At 38.3% G+C, this 21,754-nt stretch overlaps 1 protein-coding gene across 3 annotated transcripts in view; it reads right to left on the bottom strand.

Annotated features, from left to right (window-relative positions):
* AK5 (adenylate kinase 5) overlaps positions 1–21,754 on the bottom strand; it is an 82,497-nt gene that overhangs the window by 14,543 nt on the left and 46,200 nt on the right. For all 3 annotated transcript variants that reach the window (XM_054638094.2, XM_077182379.1, XM_077182380.1), the window contains exons 9-10: positions 9,401–9,443; positions 8,253–8,297 (exon numbers count right to left, since the gene is read on the bottom strand). In XM_054638094.2, the coding sequence (XP_054494069.2) occupies positions 8,253–8,297; positions 9,401–9,443 (88 nt within the window). The remainder of the gene's footprint in view (positions 1–8,252; positions 8,298–9,400; positions 9,444–21,754) is intronic.

Genomic DNA, 21,754 nt, shown 5'->3' on the forward strand with positions numbered 1-21,754 from the left:
CCTGTGGAAAAGGGTATTTCACTCTGCACTCGTTCAGTTTGACAGCTGCAACAAATTGTAGCAAGTAATGTTCACTGCAGCACCGTGAGGGGAATAACAACGAGGGCCCGCCTGCACCTGCCCACAGGAGCTGTGGGAGACAGCGCCAGGAGGGGAAGGGCACTGACCCGGGAATGCTGGGGTGTCCTCCTGGCAGGAATGGCTCCTCCAGCCTCCTGCTTCCCCTGGCCAGCCAGCAGCCTCAGCTGAGAGCCCAGAGCTCTGCCTGCGCCGCTCTGCAGGTGCAGGCGCTGCCTGGCCCAGCTCCTCCATGCAGGCGGCTGCTTCTCCCTCCACTCCAAGGCCGCAGCACGGAAAGCCATGGCGTGGAAGGCCACAGCATGGAAGGTCTCTCTCTTCAGGCTCCTGCTGAGGCATTGCAGCCACCCCTGCCTGGCTGGAGAGAGGGACAGCCCACAGAACCTTCTGGAAGCCAGGTGTCCCGGGGCAGTGCCGTCAGCGCCGCTGGCATAGCTGAGGTGAGGCCCTGAGGCGCCATGGCGGTGCCAGGGCATGGCGGGCGGGAAGGCCAATTCCTGCTGGGAGTTTGTGGAGAAACCTCACTGCCTGTAGCAGCAATTCTGCAGCCTTTGATGGATCTGTTCAGAAGATCTACTGCAGTAGGAGGTAATTACAGCCTTGGAGGGAGACAATGCTCAAACTCTTTTCAGTAGGGTTTTTTCAGCAGGTGACCTGTGTTATTTATCAACTGCTGGGACTTGCCGGTAGGGCTACACAGCTCTGCTACATTCATTTAAGAGGCTAAAAAATATGATGCTTTCCTGTTTCCTTATCCTTCCACAAACAAATATAGGAATAACACCTTCACAATAGAATGATTTTAGCACTGTCTCTTGCCTCACTTGAACTTTCTTCTAACTTTTACATTCAATGTAAGAAATAATTGCTCTGAGCATATAATTTTCAGAGAAATTACAGTACTGTAGCTGAGACTAAAAATTGGGTCACAAAGGAGTAGCATCAAAGGAAGGGGTTTGTGTTCTGTGATGTGCAGTCTTTTACTTCAGCTTCACAAGGAGAATAAACAGACTCTGGTGTGAGAATCACACCTGTGCTACAATTTTTCTACAACTATCTTTGTTGCAGGCTTATCTTCTGGCCAATGTGGGTTGCATCTTGTTTTTCTGTTGCCATAATATGAAGAACATTATTGTTTTCTAAAAACACTAGTTGAAAGAAAACAAGGAAAAAATAGGAGTGGCTATAAAGAAACAGATGTAACAAAATTACAGGCAAATTACTAGTAATGAATCCCTTAAATATCAGAGTGGCAATTAATTGTATTTCTGGCCTGTGCTGGGGTTTTTGTAGATCAGTAAATGTAAAATGTTTACACATTTTGTCTCCTGGCCCTTGAATATGCTAACAGTGCAGTAATTTAATCCTATTTATTTGGTGTATATATGCAGTATTAAAAAAACCCAGCTGTAAAGATTATTACATTCTTTTTCTTATATAACTGTTTCTCTTCTGAATGCAGAGCCCAATGAGAAGTTTCATAATTTCTACTCATACACAAAATTACTAAATCTCTTACTAGAAATAACAATACAAGGACATTTTTTGTTTTTTAGCAGGTAAATATTCAGAAAATTTGATGTGCTTCTAATACCTTTGTGTGTTAGTATTTTAAAAGAGAACACTGTCAGAATGGCAGAATATGCAGGGCATACACCATAATGAGTGTTTCTCCAAAACATTAATTAAAATGGCCATTTTTTTATAGAAGAGTTCAAACAAAGCAGAGATAACATGCTGAGCTCTTTAAAAAGTAAAACCATATTTGATTAAGTTATGTGCTAAAATTTGTTGTTTTTATGGCCACTGGTATTAATTTAGATTCATCTCATGAGTAGCAGAGCATCCCACTGCTTGACAAATGCATACAACCCACTTTATCAAGTCTTGTGCTTTCTTATCCATGAATGAGACCACAGTTCTTGCTTGGCATGATCTGAGAAGAGGCTGAATTCCCCAGGAAGTTCAGCATTGAGGGCTGAGCACAACTTGGCCTTTACACCAGTATTAATTTACATGTCTGAAATAAAAGTATTACCTTGTCTCCCTCTGAAGTTCCTTAATGTGACTGAAATAGAGCTATTCAGGTGAGAAAAGATGTGAAAGTGCATTTTCTTACTAATTAGGTGTTGCCTTCTTGCTCAGATTACATACTTAAAACACTGCTACATAAGCAGCTTTAACAGCAAATTAATCCTGCAGCCATGAAGCTCACAGTGAATTTATAGTGTTACAAAAATTGTACCTGGTCTTTTAGTGGATATTCTTCTTAAATCTATTCATTTTTCTAAAGAAAAAAATAATGTGAAGAAAGTTTATCTGGAATAACAGCTGCATATGAAACACGACAAAGGCTAGCAAAAAGATTTTTTCAGTTAAGACTTCACTGCAACTTGTTACAGTGTTTTTCATATGGAAAATATTTAAGGCATTGAAAAAGGCAATCGAGTTTTCCCAATGGCTCAATTGTTCGTAGAAAAATATATCCCCACTTTTGTTGTGAAGGCGTAAGATTCTTTGTGAACACTGTTATTTTTTCTCTATGCTGTCATCTTGTGATCTGCCTACGTATACTTGGGGAAAAAAAAGTGTAGGTTCATGATAACTTGTTATTCAGATTAATCATGTTGTCTTCTGATTTCTATATATGTTATGCAGAGAAAAAAGCTAAAGCCTAGAAAACAGCCAGAGGAATTAGGAGTGTGATGTGACCTGTAGGACAATATAGAACTGCCAGCAGTTCTTCAATATTAGCATGCTTTTGTATTTTCCTAGTATTGCTCAGTGCAGTGGACCTTGCTTTAAAGCTCATTTGGCAACTTAATAAAAATCCAAAAATTGCAGGTAAAGAAATTAAGAACATTGTATTAATCAGTGAGATTATTCTTGGAAACAGAACTCTTTGAGTGTCCCTTTGTGCTTTTTGATACAAATGGTAAGCAAGAATATGGAACCAGAGTACTAACACAGAAATTAAATGCAGTTCTCTATATTGCTTTTCTGCAGACACGGCCAGATTAAAAAGTCCATGCAATCCCTTAGAGCAATATTCCCTTCCATTATGTTGATTCATTGGCCTGTGAGAGGGGATCTTCTGGTAAAGAACTTTCTGGCAGCACTGCTGACTTAGGTGGTTACTTTTTAAATTATTGACTGCAGAAATGCTTCACAGAGAGTCCTTCAAGGGGAGAAAAAGAGCGTCTCTGTGGGTGCAGTAACAACCAATTGCCCAAGCAGCACTTCTGGGTGTTCAGCTGCAGTCAGCCCTGGACCAAAGGTCTCAGCTCTCCCCCCTCCTGCCCAAATGTCCCCCAGAGTGGGAAGGCCAAGGAGCCTGGGCATGTGACTGAAATGAACAGCTCTGATCTAGAGCACAACATCACCAGCAGAGAATTAATGGTGACAGAGAGAGCTGGGACTGCTGCTGTGAGTGAGCAGGGCCAGGAACACGCAATATGAGCAGTGCATGGACTGGCTTTGCTGCCAGAAACACTGCGAGAGCAAAAGTGTCATGCAGGCAGACTGAGATGCCTCTATTTTAAATCTTACAAGTTTATTATATACCAAAATATCATGAGCATTTATATAAAAAGCCAGCAGTAGGATTTACAAGACAGTCCCACTATTTATTTTAAAATCTATCAATTTCAAGACCTTGTTATCATAATGAGCATCATCCCTGTATCAGGGAGAAGTGCCTACAGGGGAAATCTAGCTGCACAAGGGAGCCTCAGAAGTCTGAATTGAAACCAAAATAACCCCAGTCAGTCTATCCCTAAATTCAAGCAAAAATTTTGGATTACTTGATCAGTTTGGCAGTTTTACCAATGCTACTTGGATTTTATAGACAAGTAAAAATAAGCCTTAACTTCAAAATATGGTATTTGAAGGCTTCTCAATAGCACCTCATCTGCTGTTCACAAATTATTTTAGTCTAAGTGAAGCCATACAGGAATTGTAGTATTACTTAACAACAACAACAAAAAAGGCCTCAACACTTTCTTTGTATTTCTTTTTTCTGAGAAATTATTTTTCATTAGAAAACAACGAGTTGTGCATGTTGGCAGAGTGATGCAATATCCTGGGACATCAGTGAGTTTTCATCCTTCTTAAAGAAAATGTGAAGTTTATTTCACAGGAAGTCAGGGAAATCAACCTTGCACAGCATCCACAGTTAGCTTGGACTGACTGGGGGTTTAATTATCAGTACTGCTCATTCTGTGCTTTTCTGATTGCAGGTATTGTAGCATAATTTACAATGGAAGGGACCTCATCTGGTTAAACCTTATACTCAAAGCAGGCCTAAATTAATGATAAATTGAATTAGGTTATGTTATTTAAGGTCTGACATACCTGGGACAAATAAAGAGTTTGAGTTTTGTGATATATTACTTGTTGAATTTTGGTGTGTGTGCAAGCTCTGTCTCTGATAATGTCTACTTCTAGGTGTAAGTGGTGAGAATATCTTCCGTGTCAGCTAAAAAGCTGGTCTTTCTTACACTGAGTTTAAGCAATTACCAGCTTTAGATCATCAACAAGAATATAACAAAGATTCTGTAGAGGAGAGTGGTTACATTAGCTAAGCTTTAAACACCTCATTTACAAGTCAGCAGGGAGTTTGTTTCTGATCCAAAGCGCAGAAAGATTCCTGAACCTCCGGTTTTACTTTCAGGCTCAGCTGAAGCCAACTGTTTAGTGAAGCTCCTGCAGAGGCCAGGGAGGGGGAATGCTCCCAGAAACTGTGCTATGGATGACACTTCTGTGGATGCAATATGGAATATTACAGTAGTTAAGAATTAGAAGATCATTCAACATTCATTGTGGTTAAAATTGATGACATAGGTTTTTTTGTTTGTTTTTTTTTTTGTTTGTCTTTTAATGACTGGCAATGATTACTTAAGTTTTGAATATTTATTAGAGCATCACCCAATTTTATCTTTGTGCCTCTTTATATTTTTTCTTCTTTGAATTTTACTTTGCTGGCCAAATTTATCTTTGTTTTTCCTCTTTTATTATCCTGCTGTTTTCTCTTATATTTTTTACTTGATGGTACTCTTTCTCTGCTTTACAATAGGAATAGAACATTGACATTGTTGCTTAATTAATCCAACTTGACTGTTATTCCAATTAATTCCTACATTAGCTCTAATGTAAACTTTTGCTAATTAGATGATTTCTTTTTCTTTCCCTTTTTGGAAAATTTTCAAGGGTAATTAGTGGGAGAGGGAACTGCCTGTTTCTTTCCCTTTGTCATAAACAGTATCTCTGTTTGTCAGGTATGGCAGATGGTGCATTCATTTTGATTTGTTTGTAAACTTCTTCAAATGTACGTGTTTAAAATTCTAGCTTCAAAACACCTTTATAAGCATCTTGTTATTTCCTCATGAAATAATACACACCTATGTAATGAGTCAACATCCTTAATGACACCTGAGCCCAAGACAGTTTTTCCCATTCCAGTATCCCACAGCAGCCTGCTCTGACCCAACTCCTCTGCTCTCTCTAGTCAGGGTATCATGGACTGAACATCTCTAGCACTGCTCACTGCAGCAGAGCACTTTAACCACTGACATTTGGGGCTTTTTTCCCCATCCCCAACAGTTTTGTTCTGCTTCTGTAAGATTTCTTCATATTTTTCTTTCACTGTTGTACCATTCACAATGATCAGATTCCAGCTCTTGACTGACGTTTCCTGCCTGCACAAACGTGTGTGCATGTGGGTAGTGTGTATAAAGCTAAAGCTGGAGTGGCTGTGGATCAACAGGTGATCCCTGCAGATTTAACTGCCTGAAAAGGACTCAAGGCCAAAGAGCTTGTGGCCACTCCAACTTAGCTGCTGCAAGAACTCTGTCTCTGGGAATAGCATTTACTTTCACTACCTAAGTCGAATAAGGTCAAGATTTTGCAGAAAAATGAGCAACAATGGAGCTCTCATTTTGTTCAAAAACCCCCACAAACCCACAAAAAACTTCTCACTCTTCTCATAAGACTTGAAGAAACTTTTTCAGGGGTGCAAGGATGGGAGTGGAGATGGAGTTATTTTGGGAAAAAGAATAAATCATTCTAGATTTTTTTTTTAAATTAACCCACATTTGGACTCAGTAAAACTTTTCATAATAATCTTTTTAACAAAGAAAATTGTGTTTTCATTAAGGCACAATTTATCTCTGCACCCAGAAAGCATTTACTAGAAAATCAGAGCAGGAATAACTAGGAAAAAGGTGTGATTTCAATTTGAAGCTGCAAGATGGCTACTGGATGTCCTAGAAAAATTATAAATGAGAATTCAAAATGACTCCTTGTAAAATAAAAAGATTCCCAGAGGCAAATGAAAAATATACTTTACCATGGACAATTTCAGAGGCAATATTACTTGAGTGTGTTCTCATTTTTTTTCTTAAAAACCTGTTTGTACAAACCCAAATGATTTTTTTTTCAATATGATACGTGAGACAGAATTAAAATTTTTCACTGTAGTGACTAGCAGGAAGGTGTACATCAGTAAGCATAGATTACAGTTTGCTTAAAGGACTGAAAATTAGGTTTTATGCACCCTTCTCTTAAGAAAAAGTCTCCAGTGAACTCTTCAGTAACCTCATTTTACTTTTTCAAACACATAAAAATTGAGTTGCAATAAATTGAGTTAACTTGTATTTGGCATAAGAGAGCATGAGATAAAATTGCAACATGAGAACACTCTTTTAATAGAATCTTTTAGGTTGCAAGGAAGTTCTTGGAATCATTTATTCAAACAGCTGTGTTACACTGGGATCAGCTACAGCAGGTTGATCTGAACTCTGTCAGATTGGGGTTTGAACATCTGTAAGCATGGAGACCCTACAGTTTCTGGGCAACTTGTTCCAGTGTTTGACTACCCTCATAGTAAAAAAGTGGTTTTTGTGTTCAGGTGAAATTGAATGCATTTTAAGTTGGCCCATTTTCTCTTCTCCTATCACTGGCTGCTACTGAGAAATTCAGGCTCCCTCATCTTCATTCCCTCCCATCAGGTAATTATTTATACTTAATGGTAAAATCCTCTGGAGCCTTCTCTTCTCCAGGCTGAGGTTCTCTCAGGCTCTCCTCAAATGACAGATGCTCCTATTCCTCAAATATCTTTGTGGTCCTGCACCACACTTACTCCAGTAAATCATTATCTTTCTTGTACTGGGAGCCCAGACTGGACACAGTGCTCCAGATGCATCCACATCAGTGCTGAATAGGGAGGAAGGATCATCTCCCTCAACCTGCAGGTATTGGAATGTTTTTTGATGCTTCTTGAGTTCTGGTTCTGAATGAAACTTCCATTCACTTATTAATTTTGGAAGTTTTGTAATTTTTATTTCCCCAGGAAAAACAATGCACAAATTGATTTAGTTTTATGTAAAATCCCCCATGTTCTGGTATCTGTCCTTAGGTCCTCGGAAATGTGTGTTCCTCCTCTGGATTGTAAAGCAGTTCTAAAAATTGCTCAATACAAAAGCAATTATTCTTTCCAAGTAATTAGTACCAAGCTTTAAAATCAATCTTCTGGTTATAATTTGTTTTAAAAGACTGCTCCAAGTTTATGCTAATTATATTACTCACATTCATGTGATAAAAGGCATTAACATGGTGCTTTTACTCTGTGGATTTCCAAAAGCAATATAAAAGTAAACCCTGAACCTGCAGAGCTTCAGTGCTGAGGATCATGCCTGGTGAGCAGCCTGTTGGCTTTTAACATGATGCTGAACACATGCAGAATTGAAACATGTATCTAACAGAAGTTGCCTCACAAATAAGGAAGGGAAGAGACCTGATACTTTCCAGCCAAATCTTAAACTTCTGAGTTACAATCCAATTTAGTAAAATTTTAATTAGTGCTGGTGAGGCAGCTTTGGTGTGGGAAGTCACAACTTAACTGTAACTGCAAAAGAATTAAGGTTATTTTGAACATGTTCACAATCAAAGGAGCTGCCTGCTCTGAGCTTTACACAACTGTTGGTAGTATGGTTAGACCCAAGTTAATTACATATTATTAAATCCTAGCTGCCTTTCAAAAGACTAAACCAACATTGGAGAATAAATGTTCTCAGCCAATCTATTTTGCTAAATAAATAAATAAATCAATCACATAATCAAAACTAAATAACATGGGAATATTCAAGAGTAGCAGTTAAATTAGGAATCCTACTTACCGACAACAAAAATGATGTTTGATTTCCTTAGATCTTCTGAAAAGTCTAAAATGAAAACAAAAATTCTTTAGTGGCAGGAGCTACTAATTTTAATGCCAGCTACTTACCACACCAAATTGTGTAACACTCATGCAAGGGGATCTGCTTTTACTAGATTTACTTTCTGCTATAAAAAATAGATATGCTTTCTCCATTCCAAAAGGAGCTATTATCCACAAGCCTATTAATCTCTCAGTTTCATAGTTGTCATTGCAGATATGATAAAGACATTTTACCTGAAAATAGACCTTGCAATACACATCAGTTCTTTAAAAAAAGAAAGAAGAGAGAAGCAGATTCATCTTGATGTAATAATGTGATGTAATGCCTCCTCAGCCACTGCAGTTTCTACTGAGCATATTATTGCATTATAATTGCTATAGAATCTTGTCCACCTCCCATTTACATTTTATACTCTCTGAAATGTAGTTCTAAATTCCTGTGAGCCCCAAATTCAGCCAAATAATAACCATCTTAGCTGAAATCCAGGCAATACACTCACCAAAACTACGGTGTGTATTACAGCTTTGTCTTTGACTGAGAATGTACCTTTTGAAAAAGCAATTCCTCCTGGTCTGAGTCCCAGCCATTGCACTGATTATACAGTACAGAGGGTGATCTTGCACCATGTGAGCCTGCTGAAATTTTATTATGTCTTTGAGTTAATCACTTACAAGACACATATCTGATTTTGTTAATCACATACAAGACGCCTCATACAATTTTTGGGGTTTATTTTGTGGTGTGTAGATGTCTTATTACAAAAAATCATTAGCCATGAAAAGTCTTGCTTTATCCTTTCTTTCTCTTAGACTCTCCTTTCCAAGGAGACTTTCAAAACTGCCAATTTCTGAAAACACCTATGAGATTTGATGCTGATTAACAGTAGTATTTTCTAATAATTTTTGATCCAGCCAAAAGAGTATAGAAATGTGTTTTACAAACTTAAAATTTCATTTGAAAGAATTCACATGATAAAAATCCCTTGAGGCATAAAGTTCACAATACAAATCACCTGAGTTCACTTTACTTTCTAATTAACTATTTAAATAACGGGAAATCAAAGGTTTCAAAATGAAATGGCAATTGACACTGAAAATGAAACTCACCTCCTGTGCTCTCATAACCAGAAAAACTTGACTGATCCTCCTCCTGTTAATTAAGCAATTGACAAATTGAAATGGATATTCTGCATAGTTTGCATTTCTTCTTATATCTGCTTATCTATATATCTTAATATGTATTTCTCTAAGGTCTCAGTTTTAATCTATGTTGAGATATGGTTTACAGTGTCACAGAAATGCTGTTAGTGCTGTTGCAGTTGCTAGAACACGAGCACAGAGAACCCAAGATATCTTGAGATGATTCAGTATCCCATATAATGAGTGGAGTTCCTCAGGGTTGGGAATGGGGACTGGTGTTGTTTAACATCTTTGTTGGTGACAGGGACAGTGGGACCAAGCGCACCCTCAGCAAGTTTGCCAATGACACCAAGCTTGCTGGAGGGAAGGGATGGCATCCAGAGGGACCTGGACATGCTTGAGAGGTGACCTAATGGAGTTCAGGGCCAAGTACAAGGTACTGCTCCTGCCTCAGGGCAGTGCCAAGCACAGTTACAGGCTGGGTGGAAAATGGATCCAGTGCAGTCCTGGGAAAAAGGACTTGAAATCATTGGTGGATGAGAAGCTCCACATGACCCATCAATGTGCATTTGCAGCCCAGCAAGCCAACTGTGTCCAGGGCTGCACCAAAGGCAGCGTGGGCAGCAGGCTGAGGGAGCAGATTCCACCTCTCTGCCCTGCCCTCATGAGACCCCACCTGGGCACTGCTCCTGGCCCTGGGGCCCCAGCACAAGGGCAGGGACCTGCTGGAGTGAGTCCAGAGGAGCCCACAAAGATGCTCAGAGGGCTGGAACACCTCTCCTAGGAGGACAGGCTGAGAGAGTTGGGGCTGTTCAGCCTGGAGAGGTCTCTGCAGAGACCTTACAGCAGCTTCCCAGGACCTGAAAGGGGCCTGCACAGAGCTGGAGAGGGACTATTTCCAAGGAGCTAGAGTGACAAGGGGGAATGGCTTTACACTGAAAGACAGTAGGTTGAGATGAGATCTTGGGAAGAAATTCTTCACTGTGAGGACAGAGAGGCACTGGAACATGTTTCCCAGAGATGTTATAGATGACCATCCCTGGAAGTGTTCAAGGCCAGGCTGGATGGGGCTTTGAGCAACCTGGTCTAGTGCAACATATCCCTGCCTGCTGGGGGTTTGGAGCAAGATGATCTTTAGGGTCCCTTCCAACCCAGGCCCTTCTCTGCTGTAATACTGGTTTTGTGAGGAATGGCTCTTCAGTGTCCAAATGCACAATTCCCACATGATATGTAAGCAATCAGTGTGCATTCTGAATTTCTTCTGAAGTCACTATAGTATGATCAGCTGTTAATAGTGAGAAAGCAATATTGGAGAAACTTCTAAAAGCGAGCTATAACATAAAGATGGCATTGGTCTTTAATCTCAAATGTGTTTACCTTCTGAATGTAACACAAACTACAAGTTGTTATAGAGGCTGTTCAACTACAGGGAGGGACTACAACAGGAAAATGGGGGATGTAGCATGTTTTGTCTTCTGAGATTCAGCCACTTAAAATTATTTTGTGACTGTATATTACAATCAATGAGAAATTACAAATATTGGCCAGCAAGACTGTCAGAATGGGAATTCTTTATTGTTCTGATAAGTGAGAATTATATATATGCTGGACATAGTCTAGGTTATGAGGTGTAAATATACCCACATCAACAATGCTTTAGCCTGGTCTGTAAAATATCCATAATAGCATTGACAGTAACTCATCCTCATGTGACAGTATTACATCATCAGTGCCTAACATCAGCATGAAACATGTTATGTGAGTCATCTCAGTAGCATATGGCTATCAAGCCATCGCTTCTGGCAGCACAGCTCTCAGAAATAGCCACCTTTAAATGTGTAGAGCTACAGGAGTAGATGAAGTGACATGAACTGCAAGGTGACTGGAATGGGTAAACTGCTGCCCACTGTAATTTGCAGGGCTCATGCACTACCCTTGCAGGTTTCTCCTTGTATTCCCATCACCACTGAAAATGAAGTACTCTTCATTAGGCTGAAGTACCATTACACTGGTTACACAAATTATTTTCATTTTTTGATTCACAGTAATTCTCAGCCTATTACTGCAGCAGAAGAACTGCTGTCTTAAAAAAAAGAAAGGTGTCATTTTCAAATGAGAAATTATTCTCTTTCCTACATTTCAAGTGACAATATTAACCCTATGTCCATTATTTTTGCATGTAATAATACAATCAAATAATTGACCCTGCAAAGCATATATTGCATGCAAAAGGCTTCATTTTAGATTCTGCTTCTTATAATGCCTTTGAAAGTTTATGGATCAAAATCCTTTTAGGCACTAAGTTTAGAGTAAAATTACTTTAAAAATCTGGATCAGAATTCCAAGCTTACAATCAAATTATAGAATTGAAAGCAGCATTACTGCTTTCAAGTTTTGCTGTTGTTCTCCCCTACGATTGCAGAAACTGAATCCAACCAGTTTTTGTGCTGATCTGTGTGAGGAGCTAGATGTGCTGTTTGGCTGGAGGTCCCTTACAAAGAGTGACAGTCTGGCATCCTGTTTAATACAGTCTCTTTATGTTTGCATTTGACAGTATTTGACAGAAAGACTCAAAGATTGAGTCTTTTTAGCAAGTAGGTCTCTAAACTGTGAATGGCTTGGCCTGTATCAGGCTGAACACACTGCTCTGCCTCCTTCCCAGAGCTCTTTGGAAAATAACTGTGGGATTTAGCAAGTGATCACATAAGGCAAAGTCCCTCCAGTTAGATAGCAAATGGCATTTGACACCAGACTGCCATCAGCAATACAGTGATTTAGCAGCAGTCTCTGTACTCTCAGTATAGCTGTTTCCATGTACTTGAAAGCAAAGTGAGGAAGATTACATCTCGTAATGAGCTCTGAAGAAAGATAGGTAGTTTGTAATTTCATATGCCTTTACAGTCAAGTTATATTTCTAAATATTATCTGGAAACATATCCATTAGTGGAGCACAGATGTCTGTGTAACTACTTAAACAATATCAACAGTACATTAAAATAATTGCTAATTAGAGAAGTTTGCTGCCTGTAAAGAATCACTTATTTGAGATTTGTCTTTAGAGTTGGAAAACACGGGCTTTTGACTGCCATTTTACTTGCCACTTGTGTTGTAATTAGTAAATATCTGACTGGTAGTAGATACTTCATTGGTTAATGACTTTGCAGTTACTGTCATTGCTAGGTTGTGAGGTAAGTCCACAGAATCATAGAATGATTTGGGTTGGAAGTTCATCTAGTTCCAACCCACCTAATTTCTGTAGTAACAAACTATGACAGTAAGTCTTAGCAAACAATAATGGAATGATACAGAATTCTTCAGAAGTTTCAATTTTGCTGCCAATGAATGAGTACTCATAAGGCATATCAATAAAATAGATTTCATTTTTTAATCTACTGAAGGGACATTTTCCTCATGAGGACTTAGTGACAGCTGTTATGAATGTCAGTTACCTGATGAAATGTGAAAGCTTTCCTGTTACCCAGTAATAACCTCTGCTCCAGTCCTTGCGTGTTTTAGTTGGGGTTTTGTTTCTTTTGTTTTACATGGACAAGAGTTCTCCCTTATCACCTCATTGTTGTTTGAATGCTTCTAGAAAAGAGTGGTAAGAAGTACCTGATACATTTCATTCAGATTTCTAACAGATATAGCCAGAGTTTCTCCTCCAAATTTACCAAAGATGATAAATAATCACAGACAGAGGAGAAAAGAGGCAGTAGAATGAGACTGAATTTGAAATACAGCGTGACTGCTGCTTAAAATTATGCTCAATTTTCAAGCTTGAATTTGAGAATGTAAATATTCCAAGGAATGTTTCAGACACAAATTATTTAAACAAATAAAAATCACATGTTTCTTTGTTCGTTTTATGCAAGGGCAGTGCTCCCTGGGTATGGATTTTATGAGCCATACCATTAAACTTGATTTATACTTCAAATCAATTTTTCAGCCTGAGCTGCTTTCTGCAAGCTGAGTGTTATAGTATGCCTCTGTAAAGCAGAGGTGGCTGAGCTCTGACTTCCCCTGCTACAGAACTAATAAATAAGGTAAGACACAGTAGGAATATCCTCGCACTTCAAGACTTTTTTCTCCATTGAAAGTCAAATTTTCTTATATACTTCATACCGCTCAGCAGAGTGGAGTTATTTGTGTTAAAAAGGACTAAAGAAATTAGGATGAGCGTACAGAGCTAATGTTTTTCGAGGTGATTTTTATTTGTTCACAATGCATAAAACTGCAAAAACATCAGTGTTCATAATAGCATCTACAGAATTCTGACAGATGAGATCACCGTGATTCCCATTTAATTCCGGGTTCCTACCAAAGACAAAACTCCGTGCCATGCTCTCTTGTGAGGGAGCTGAGTGAGCTGGGCATGGCCAGCCTTGAGAAGGCTGAGAAGGGACCTAATCAATATCAATCAGTGTCTGAAGGGAGGTGCCAGAGGATGGACCAGGCTCTGCTCAGTGCTGCTGGGCAGTGGGACAAGAGGCAACAGGCACAAATTGATGCACAGAAGTTCCTCCTAAACAAGAGGAAGAACTTGACTGTGCAGGTGACAAGCACTGGCACGGATTGCCCAGTGAGGTTCTGGAGTCTCCCTCACTGGAGATGTTCAAGGGTCATCCTGTGCCATGGGCTGTGGGATGACCCTCCTTGAGCAGGGAGGTTGGACCAGATGATTCACTGCAGTCCCTCTTCCCACCTTCCCCTTTCTGTGATTCTGTGATTATTCTTTTAAAACAAAACTTATTATCAATTCTAAAATAATAATAATAATAATAGAAAATGATACTCCTTAGTTAGAGATTAACCCATTTTTAACAGTCAAAAGCCAATATCAAATTATCCAGCTTTTAAATTTGGTTGGGTTTTTTTCAGATTTTGCATTCCTGTTCTTCAAGAACATCAAGAATATCTGTAGGTACTTTAAAGAGGAAAAAGCCAGAATCTGTGTGCTATAGTTTGGGGAGAATTGGTTTTTGTTAACTTCTGTACATATTTGCCCTGAGAGCTGTCTTCTGAGAGGTGAAATTCAGTCATTTGGATTTTTTGTTGTTAATGGTTTGGTTTGGGTTTGGTTTTTTTTAAGTGTATGTGCATTTTGTGCTTTTCTGGGGTTTTTAAAACTTAAGATGAGAAAGGCTTTTCTGCAGGCCTGTCTCAAATCAGTTTTCAAAAAGAAAAAGATCTTGGCATGGAGAAGGACAAGAATAGAGTGTTGCAAATAAATCCCCAAACCCAGTGTGCAACCTCAGATCCTATGATTTGCTGCTATTCAGATAAAAATTGACAATTGTGTTCAAATTTTACCTCTCAAAGGCCTTCTCTGCTTAACATTTCACAAGCATATTCAAGGTTTACTATAGCACCTATTTATCTATTATTAGGCAGTTCTGTAACTTTCAACTTCTGCAGTATTTCTAAAGGACTTCTGTGTTAAGAAGGAATTGAACTATCTGAAGAAACAGTCCACTGATTTGAGATGCACTGCTGTGAAGGAGTTCTAAAACTAGGCCACTTTTCCCTCTTTATGACTGGTATTTAAGCCCAAAATGACTAACATTGACTGCACAATCCTGGGATACATAAGGAGTAAAAAACCAAGTAGGAAACATATGGCTTTCTGAAAATACATAGGGGATTTTTTTTTAATTTTCCAGTGTACCCAGAGAAACCACTTTTCTGCTTTGATACAATACAAATAAGTGATTTTAAGAGCAATTTTGTACCTCATAGAGTAAAACAGCATCTTTGCAATCACTGCAGTTTTATATGTGTATGTAAAAATATACAGGATGTACTTTGACAGTGGTTAAGAAATATAAAAGAAATAAAAAGGCACTTCCTTCTGCAGTGTTTTAAAATATAGGAATTGTTAGAACAAATGTTTTCAAGAAAGGGTAGCTGTCTTTAGGGATGCTGGGCTTTGTGAACAGAACCAATTCACAGCCCTGAGTGAGGCCTCTAAATCTAGGAGGCAGAACGGGTTTAAAATACACCTTTACATTTCTTTATCAACTTTTGGTAGAAGAGGAAAAGTTCTGCTGTGGATCCTATTTGCATCAACTGTGTGGGATACCTGATATTCCCCAAGAATTATGCAAGTTCTCTGGACTGTAAAGGTAGAACTCATAAATTTAGCTGGGAAGTTATATTTTGTTCATGAAGGCATAAAGCCTCGCTTTGCCAGGGGAAGGGCAAGCTGGTGTGAGGAAAGAAGGTGCAGTATCCTACTGCTACTGCCTACAGCAATGATGGTGAGATACTGTAAATTGTAATGCTTTTACTAAGGGCACTTCCACAAGCCACAGAGAAGGACTTCATAATTTACTGCAGAATTATTCAGTGAGGCATAAATGCAGCACCTCTTGAAGAATAATGTTGTCACTGCTGTTTAAATCTCCAGTAACTCACTTGAGCTCCGCATGATTTTAACTGAATCCTTATGCCCTGTACTGGCCACCAGAGCTGCAGGCAGCAACTTTGGGTTCAAAATTAGGAAAGAATTGGAATGCAAAGACTTCAACTAACCTTGGCAGTCTAGCCCTACCTAATATAAGTATCACCAGAAAGTAAGTTCAAATAACATCTGTGAAAGAAGAAGTAAACAACTGCTTCTGGCATTTCACATAAGAAAGTGCAGGCTGACTCTGGTTATTTTTTGCCCATTTTGCCATGGTTTGCATGGGGGAAAATAAAGCAGGAGACTTTCCAACACATGCCTTTATTACAGTGTACAATGGTGATTTGAAAGAGAAAAAAATTCTTTGCATTTACAAAATTATTTCAAAGCACCAAAATACACATGGTTTGAGCTTATTCAGGAAACATTTTGTAAGGCAAACTGTAGTACTTTGTTTCTAGAACTGTTTTTTTTAAAGCATTTAATAGGATAGTTTCCATGGCAACGTGAACTGAACAGATTGTTCACTGACTTCAGTACATTGCTATTAAACATCTTTTCTCTGTAGTTAGACCTGCCTCTCCAGCTCTTTCATGTCTTTGGATGCTTATTCATTTTGCCTTTTTGCAGATATCCTTAAACTAGATTGGACTCCACCTTTGACAAAAAACAAGTGTTGAGAGAACAGAGTTTTACAACCATTCTCTGAGTATCCTCTCATTTTCTTTTCTGTCCCATATTCCTGTTTTAATCAGTTTCTCTGTATAACCAGAATCTGTAATTCAAATTGATACCACTTTCTATCAGCAAAAGAGAAATGGACACTGCAGATATGTTCAGCATTAAAAGCCCAAATGGCTTCTGGTTACTCTTGGTCATTTTACTAAGACCTGTAATGTTTAATGCTGCACAGCATATATGAATAAAACTACTGTTACACCAGAAGTTCATTATGTTCTCAAGTAAAAAGAAAGCACATGATTAATATATGACATTCTAATCTGACTCCTTCAAGAATTTAATTAATGTTTATCTGATTTTTGAAAGTCTGAATGAAAATTTCTCCTGCTAATGAAGGTGTGCAGTTTGCCCTCTGTAGTATTGTAATCCTAACCCCAAAGTATTGTGTCTGAAGGGTTAAATAAACTATTTGGACTGAATCTTCAGAGTAGGGAAAAGGGAGTCAAAACAAAGTGACAACTGATAGGAAACACAGTAAACGGAGGAAAATGGTCTTTGGTTTAATCCACAGAGCTTTAGTTAAATGAGGCTTTTACTTTGCTCAAGCCCAACAGTTTTATTAATATTTGTGTTCTGCCTCTGCATTGAAAAGACTCTCAGGAACTTTTCATTATGTCTCTTGAATATTTAAGTTTCAAGCTATGCTAATCAGTCAGGCTGGAAATATTATTATAGTCTTGGTAGCAGTGGAGTCTGTTTTGCATCAGTTCACTAAAAGCTTTTCTCCTGCTCTCCTAAAGCCTGGATTCCTCAGTGCTTTGGACAGGAAACTACACCAAGCTGCAAAATGAATTGTAACTACATGGCAAAAACTTCTAATTGAGAGCCTGTTTCCTCTTTTCCTCTTGTTAGAATGAGTAAGTGTCTTTCAGAGCTTTTTTCCTCCACTTGATTTTGGTTTTGCTTGTGAATTTTTCAAGTGAGCTGTCACATTTCTAATTATAAAACATTCTGAATTTGCAGCAAAGATTGGGTTATTCAATTTATTTCATTGAGTTGATTGCTTGTCATTACTGAACAGAAAACATTTTGGTTTTTTTTTTTTAAATCTACCTTTCCTAGGTCTTTCATACATTTGCAGGGGGGTCAAAAAAAAAAAAAGACAATCTTTTCTTTGCACTATAGCATTTATCTAATTGCATTTATCTAATTGAATCAGTAAATGCAGCATGACACTGCAAGGGCATGGAAATCTCTCAGTTAAGAACTGGTAACTCCCTGAAAGGCACAAAAATGCGTTTCCATGTTTTGTAGATGTGAGGGTGGTGAGGCACTGGAACACGTTGTCCACAGAAACTGTGGATGTCTCATCTCTGGAAGCATTCAAGGCCAGGGTGAGTCAGTCTCTGAGCAACCTGGCCTAGTGGAAGGTGGTCCTGCCCGTGGCAGGGAAGCTGGAACTAAATGATCTTTAACATCCCTTCCAACCCAAACCATTCTATGAAATTTGTGACTTCCTGTTCCAAATATTACTAGAGGCTAAATATATTTTTGAGGATTTTACTTGAAGTTGACCTGGTTTTCACATTTCCCAAATTCTAAAGTTCTGTAGCACTTGTACAAGATTGTATCCATTCTCCAGTTGCCTGACAGTGTGTTTTAACTTTTTCTTTAATTACTCTAAATATTCATCAGGCTAGTTAAGGTTCTCCTGAAAGGCTTGTTTTCATGACAAAATAATTGAAAGCTCTCTTCTTCTGGAACTCTTTGATAGGATTCACTGATGCCAATTCTTCAGTACTCCCTTTTGCCTGAATGCACTTGAAATAAAACAAACAGTAGGTTTCTAATAAAAATCTAATTGTTAAAAATAAAAACTTTCTGGTCTCTAGAAACAAGGGCATTACATTGGTAGTCTCTCTGGCAAAGTTGAGAAATTGAATAGCAAGTATAAATGAACACAGTGAGCATAAAAACCTATTCCAGCAGCAAAGAACCATCCTCATTAAACCGGACACTAGTCACCACAGCAAGTTCTGCAAATTGAGAATACTCTTTAAAGTTGCAGCACTCAAAAATTCCTGGCCCAAAATATATTCCTGAAGTCTTAATATGGGTTAAAATATCTGAAACTAGCCATGTTACCTTGCTTTTATGTTATCCAATCAAGTCATGAGTAGTGTAATCATTATTCCAGAAAAGGCTGTAGAGATTGCTAAAACAAGAACCTTGGTTTGGTTCTTCCATAAGTCATTCTCAATGAGAGGTACTATCTCTTTCATTTCTTTACTTAATACTTAGAATGTATTTCTAGGTAATTCTAAATATATATATATATTATATTATTCTTTTTATAATACAGGATCTCACAGATCTGAGACAAAACCAGAAAAACAGTTATTAATGATTTGGAGAAAAAAATGGGTTTTAATTTTTTTTTAAGGGTATTTCCCTCCTGCTTTTCAGTGCTGTAGGGACTTAGTGATTACAAGTGTTCTAGTTCTTGAACTCTTCATGCATAGCCAGTAGAAAACAATCAGCTTACTTTTAATTTAGTTACATAAAGTTAATTGAACCATCATTTATCACACGTACAATTCAAAGCTCTAGCTTTCTCTGAGTTGTTTTAAATTCAATTTCCCCTGCATACTCTTCCAGAAAAGCCAGATGTTAATTTGGACTAGTGTTGCTTTGCACTGTCTCAAGGAGAGTTATCAGGTGTTTCTGGGAGCACTTGGCACTCCTACATGAGCCAAGCACTCCATCAGTGCCTGGAACCACACCACTCCATCTCCTTGCTCCTGCCTACCAGTAGGAGACATTATTCTGGAAGAACTAATGTACATCTGAACAACTCCGATGCTTTTTTGGTTTAGTTTACACTGGAGATTTTCCTGGCTCATTCCAAGAATGAGAAAATGCAAAAGTATCTGTGTAAGTCCATTTCAGCTGCACCAAGGCACCCATTGCCAGCTGTGGCTTTGTCTTCTGTGTGACCCCCAACTCCCCTTGTTCAGTGACTACCAAGATGTTCCCCTAAAATTCAGCCATTTTTAGCAGCTCAGCTGTGTAAGGTTGCTTGGAAACCAGCCTTCTTAGCCCCCACATTCTCATGACAGATTTCCTATGCAATAACATCACTGCATGACACATTTGTATCCAGACACACATTCTTTTTCCACTTGAGATTCTCTGAGTAAAGGTTGTTGATGCTTCACACAATTCGTAAACAGCATGTGGTAAATCACTGGAGGATTAAATCACTGCCACAGTCAAAATGAGCTCAAGTTTTGAATGTGAGCAGTTCCTCACTCCTGAATTTAGTTATTGATCTTTCCATCCTGAGAGTAATTTCTCATTTTGTTTTTCAGACCAGGCAGCTAGATGGTATTATGACTTCATGGTAATCTCCACTCCCTTTTTTGCTTCTGTATATGATACTTGCTTCCACAATTTCAAATTGATTGCAATTGCTTTCCCCTGTATATTTTCTTTATATTTGTACAAGGCATTTCATATAAACTGTGTGTACATTTATTTATTAGTAATAGAAATATTTATTTTTTTTTAATGTTGCAAAAAAGTATCAAGATACCGACTTGCACTTAAAGTCAGTTAGTGTCAGCCACTTCATATTTATATAGCTGTCCCTGATTGATGGGCTTTTAGCACTGTTTCAGCTTCATTTCTCCTTCTTTGTTAACAGTACTGCACTCTTGCCAGAGTGGCAATGTGTTAGTTTAACCAAATAATGAGAAAAGCTAACTGCAATATTCTGGCAGAAGGAATATTTGCCATTGAGAAAAGCAATAAGGTCCCATCATAGCCTTGTTCAAGCTCATGCGAGAATCGCATGCATTCAAAACTGCAGTGCTTTTATGGATGGTGTAATGTATCATCAGTGAACTATATAGTTTGAAATTATTATGATATCAGTATAATTTTCACATTTCCATTAATTTTATTTTATTTTGTAACTATAAAACTTGTGAATATTATGTAAACATTATGAACCAAGAGTATGATTTCTTTAGTGTATGTACTCTTCCCAAAGAACCTATTTTAAACGTCATTAAAATGCAAAATTTAACATCCAAATAGCCAAACATAATATAAATATAGATTCTGCTTTATAGACCTAAACCCCTAAATAATAAAGTGTAGTACAAAGATAATGGGAAATTTAGAAGTTTCCTGGACATAGAACATTTTAAGAAGGGTTTATGAAAGAATGTGATTTAAAAAGGGATGTGAAGACAGAGACAAGCTGCCTTCTTGAAAAACAGCCAAGCTGAAATAACTGAGCCAAAAAGAACAGTAAAAGGATCTAAAAATTAAAATAAATGAATGGAGCTAGAACATATAATATTTTCCAGGTGAGGATAAAGTGTTGCATTGAATACTGTGAAAGAAAATCAATGAATGATCCAATCATAATGAAAATTCAGTTTTGTTGGCCCTCATTTTGTCACTAGCTTTGAAACATCACAAGAAAAGATATCTTTTGCAAGTAATGAGAAAAGAGGTGAGAACATTTGCAACTGCATTTTGTTGAATGACAACAGAAACACAAATTAGCATTCTGTGCCAAGCTGCTTACAAGTCTAGAGAGATGTTTGTGGTATTCATGAGGAAAATACAAGCAAAGTCATTCAAAAGTGGAAGACAGGAAGCAAAACATATGAAACCACCACCCTTAAGTATGGTGGTGTGATAGACAGATGGTTTTTTGGTTTGGTTTTTTTTTTAAATTCTAAGTCATTCTCTTAAATGCTTATCCACAGCACAGTAACAAGCACACAACCCTTATTCTTAGTACAGCATCCAAACCTCAGGAACCTCCCATGCTTCAGTTTGTGCCCATTGCCTCTTGTCCAGTCACTGCGCAACAGAAAATGCCTGGATCCATTTCCTCTGCATCCTCCCTTCAGACTTCTGTACATTTTGATGAGGTGCCCCTGAGCCTTCTCTTTTCCAGACTGAACAGTCAGGCCTCTCAGCCCTTCCTTGTAAGAGCGATGGCCCAGTCCCTTAATTATCTTAGTGGTCCTTTGCTGGATTCTTTTAAGTATCTCCATATCCTATATTAATAAATCCAGAACTGAACAGTACTCCAGATGTGACCTTACCAGTGTGGATGTGAATATTATAGGGGAAAGATATACATAACTTCCCCCCCACCCAGGATTCTTCCTATATAGAAAGAAAACTCTTATCAAAATTTAGGTTTTAGATGT

The sequence above is a fragment of the Agelaius phoeniceus genome, chromosome 8 (genome assembly GCF_051311805.1).
Source record: "Agelaius phoeniceus isolate bAgePho1 chromosome 8, bAgePho1.hap1, whole genome shotgun sequence".
In the NCBI taxonomy this organism is placed as follows: domain Eukaryota; kingdom Metazoa; phylum Chordata; class Aves; order Passeriformes; family Icteridae; genus Agelaius; species Agelaius phoeniceus.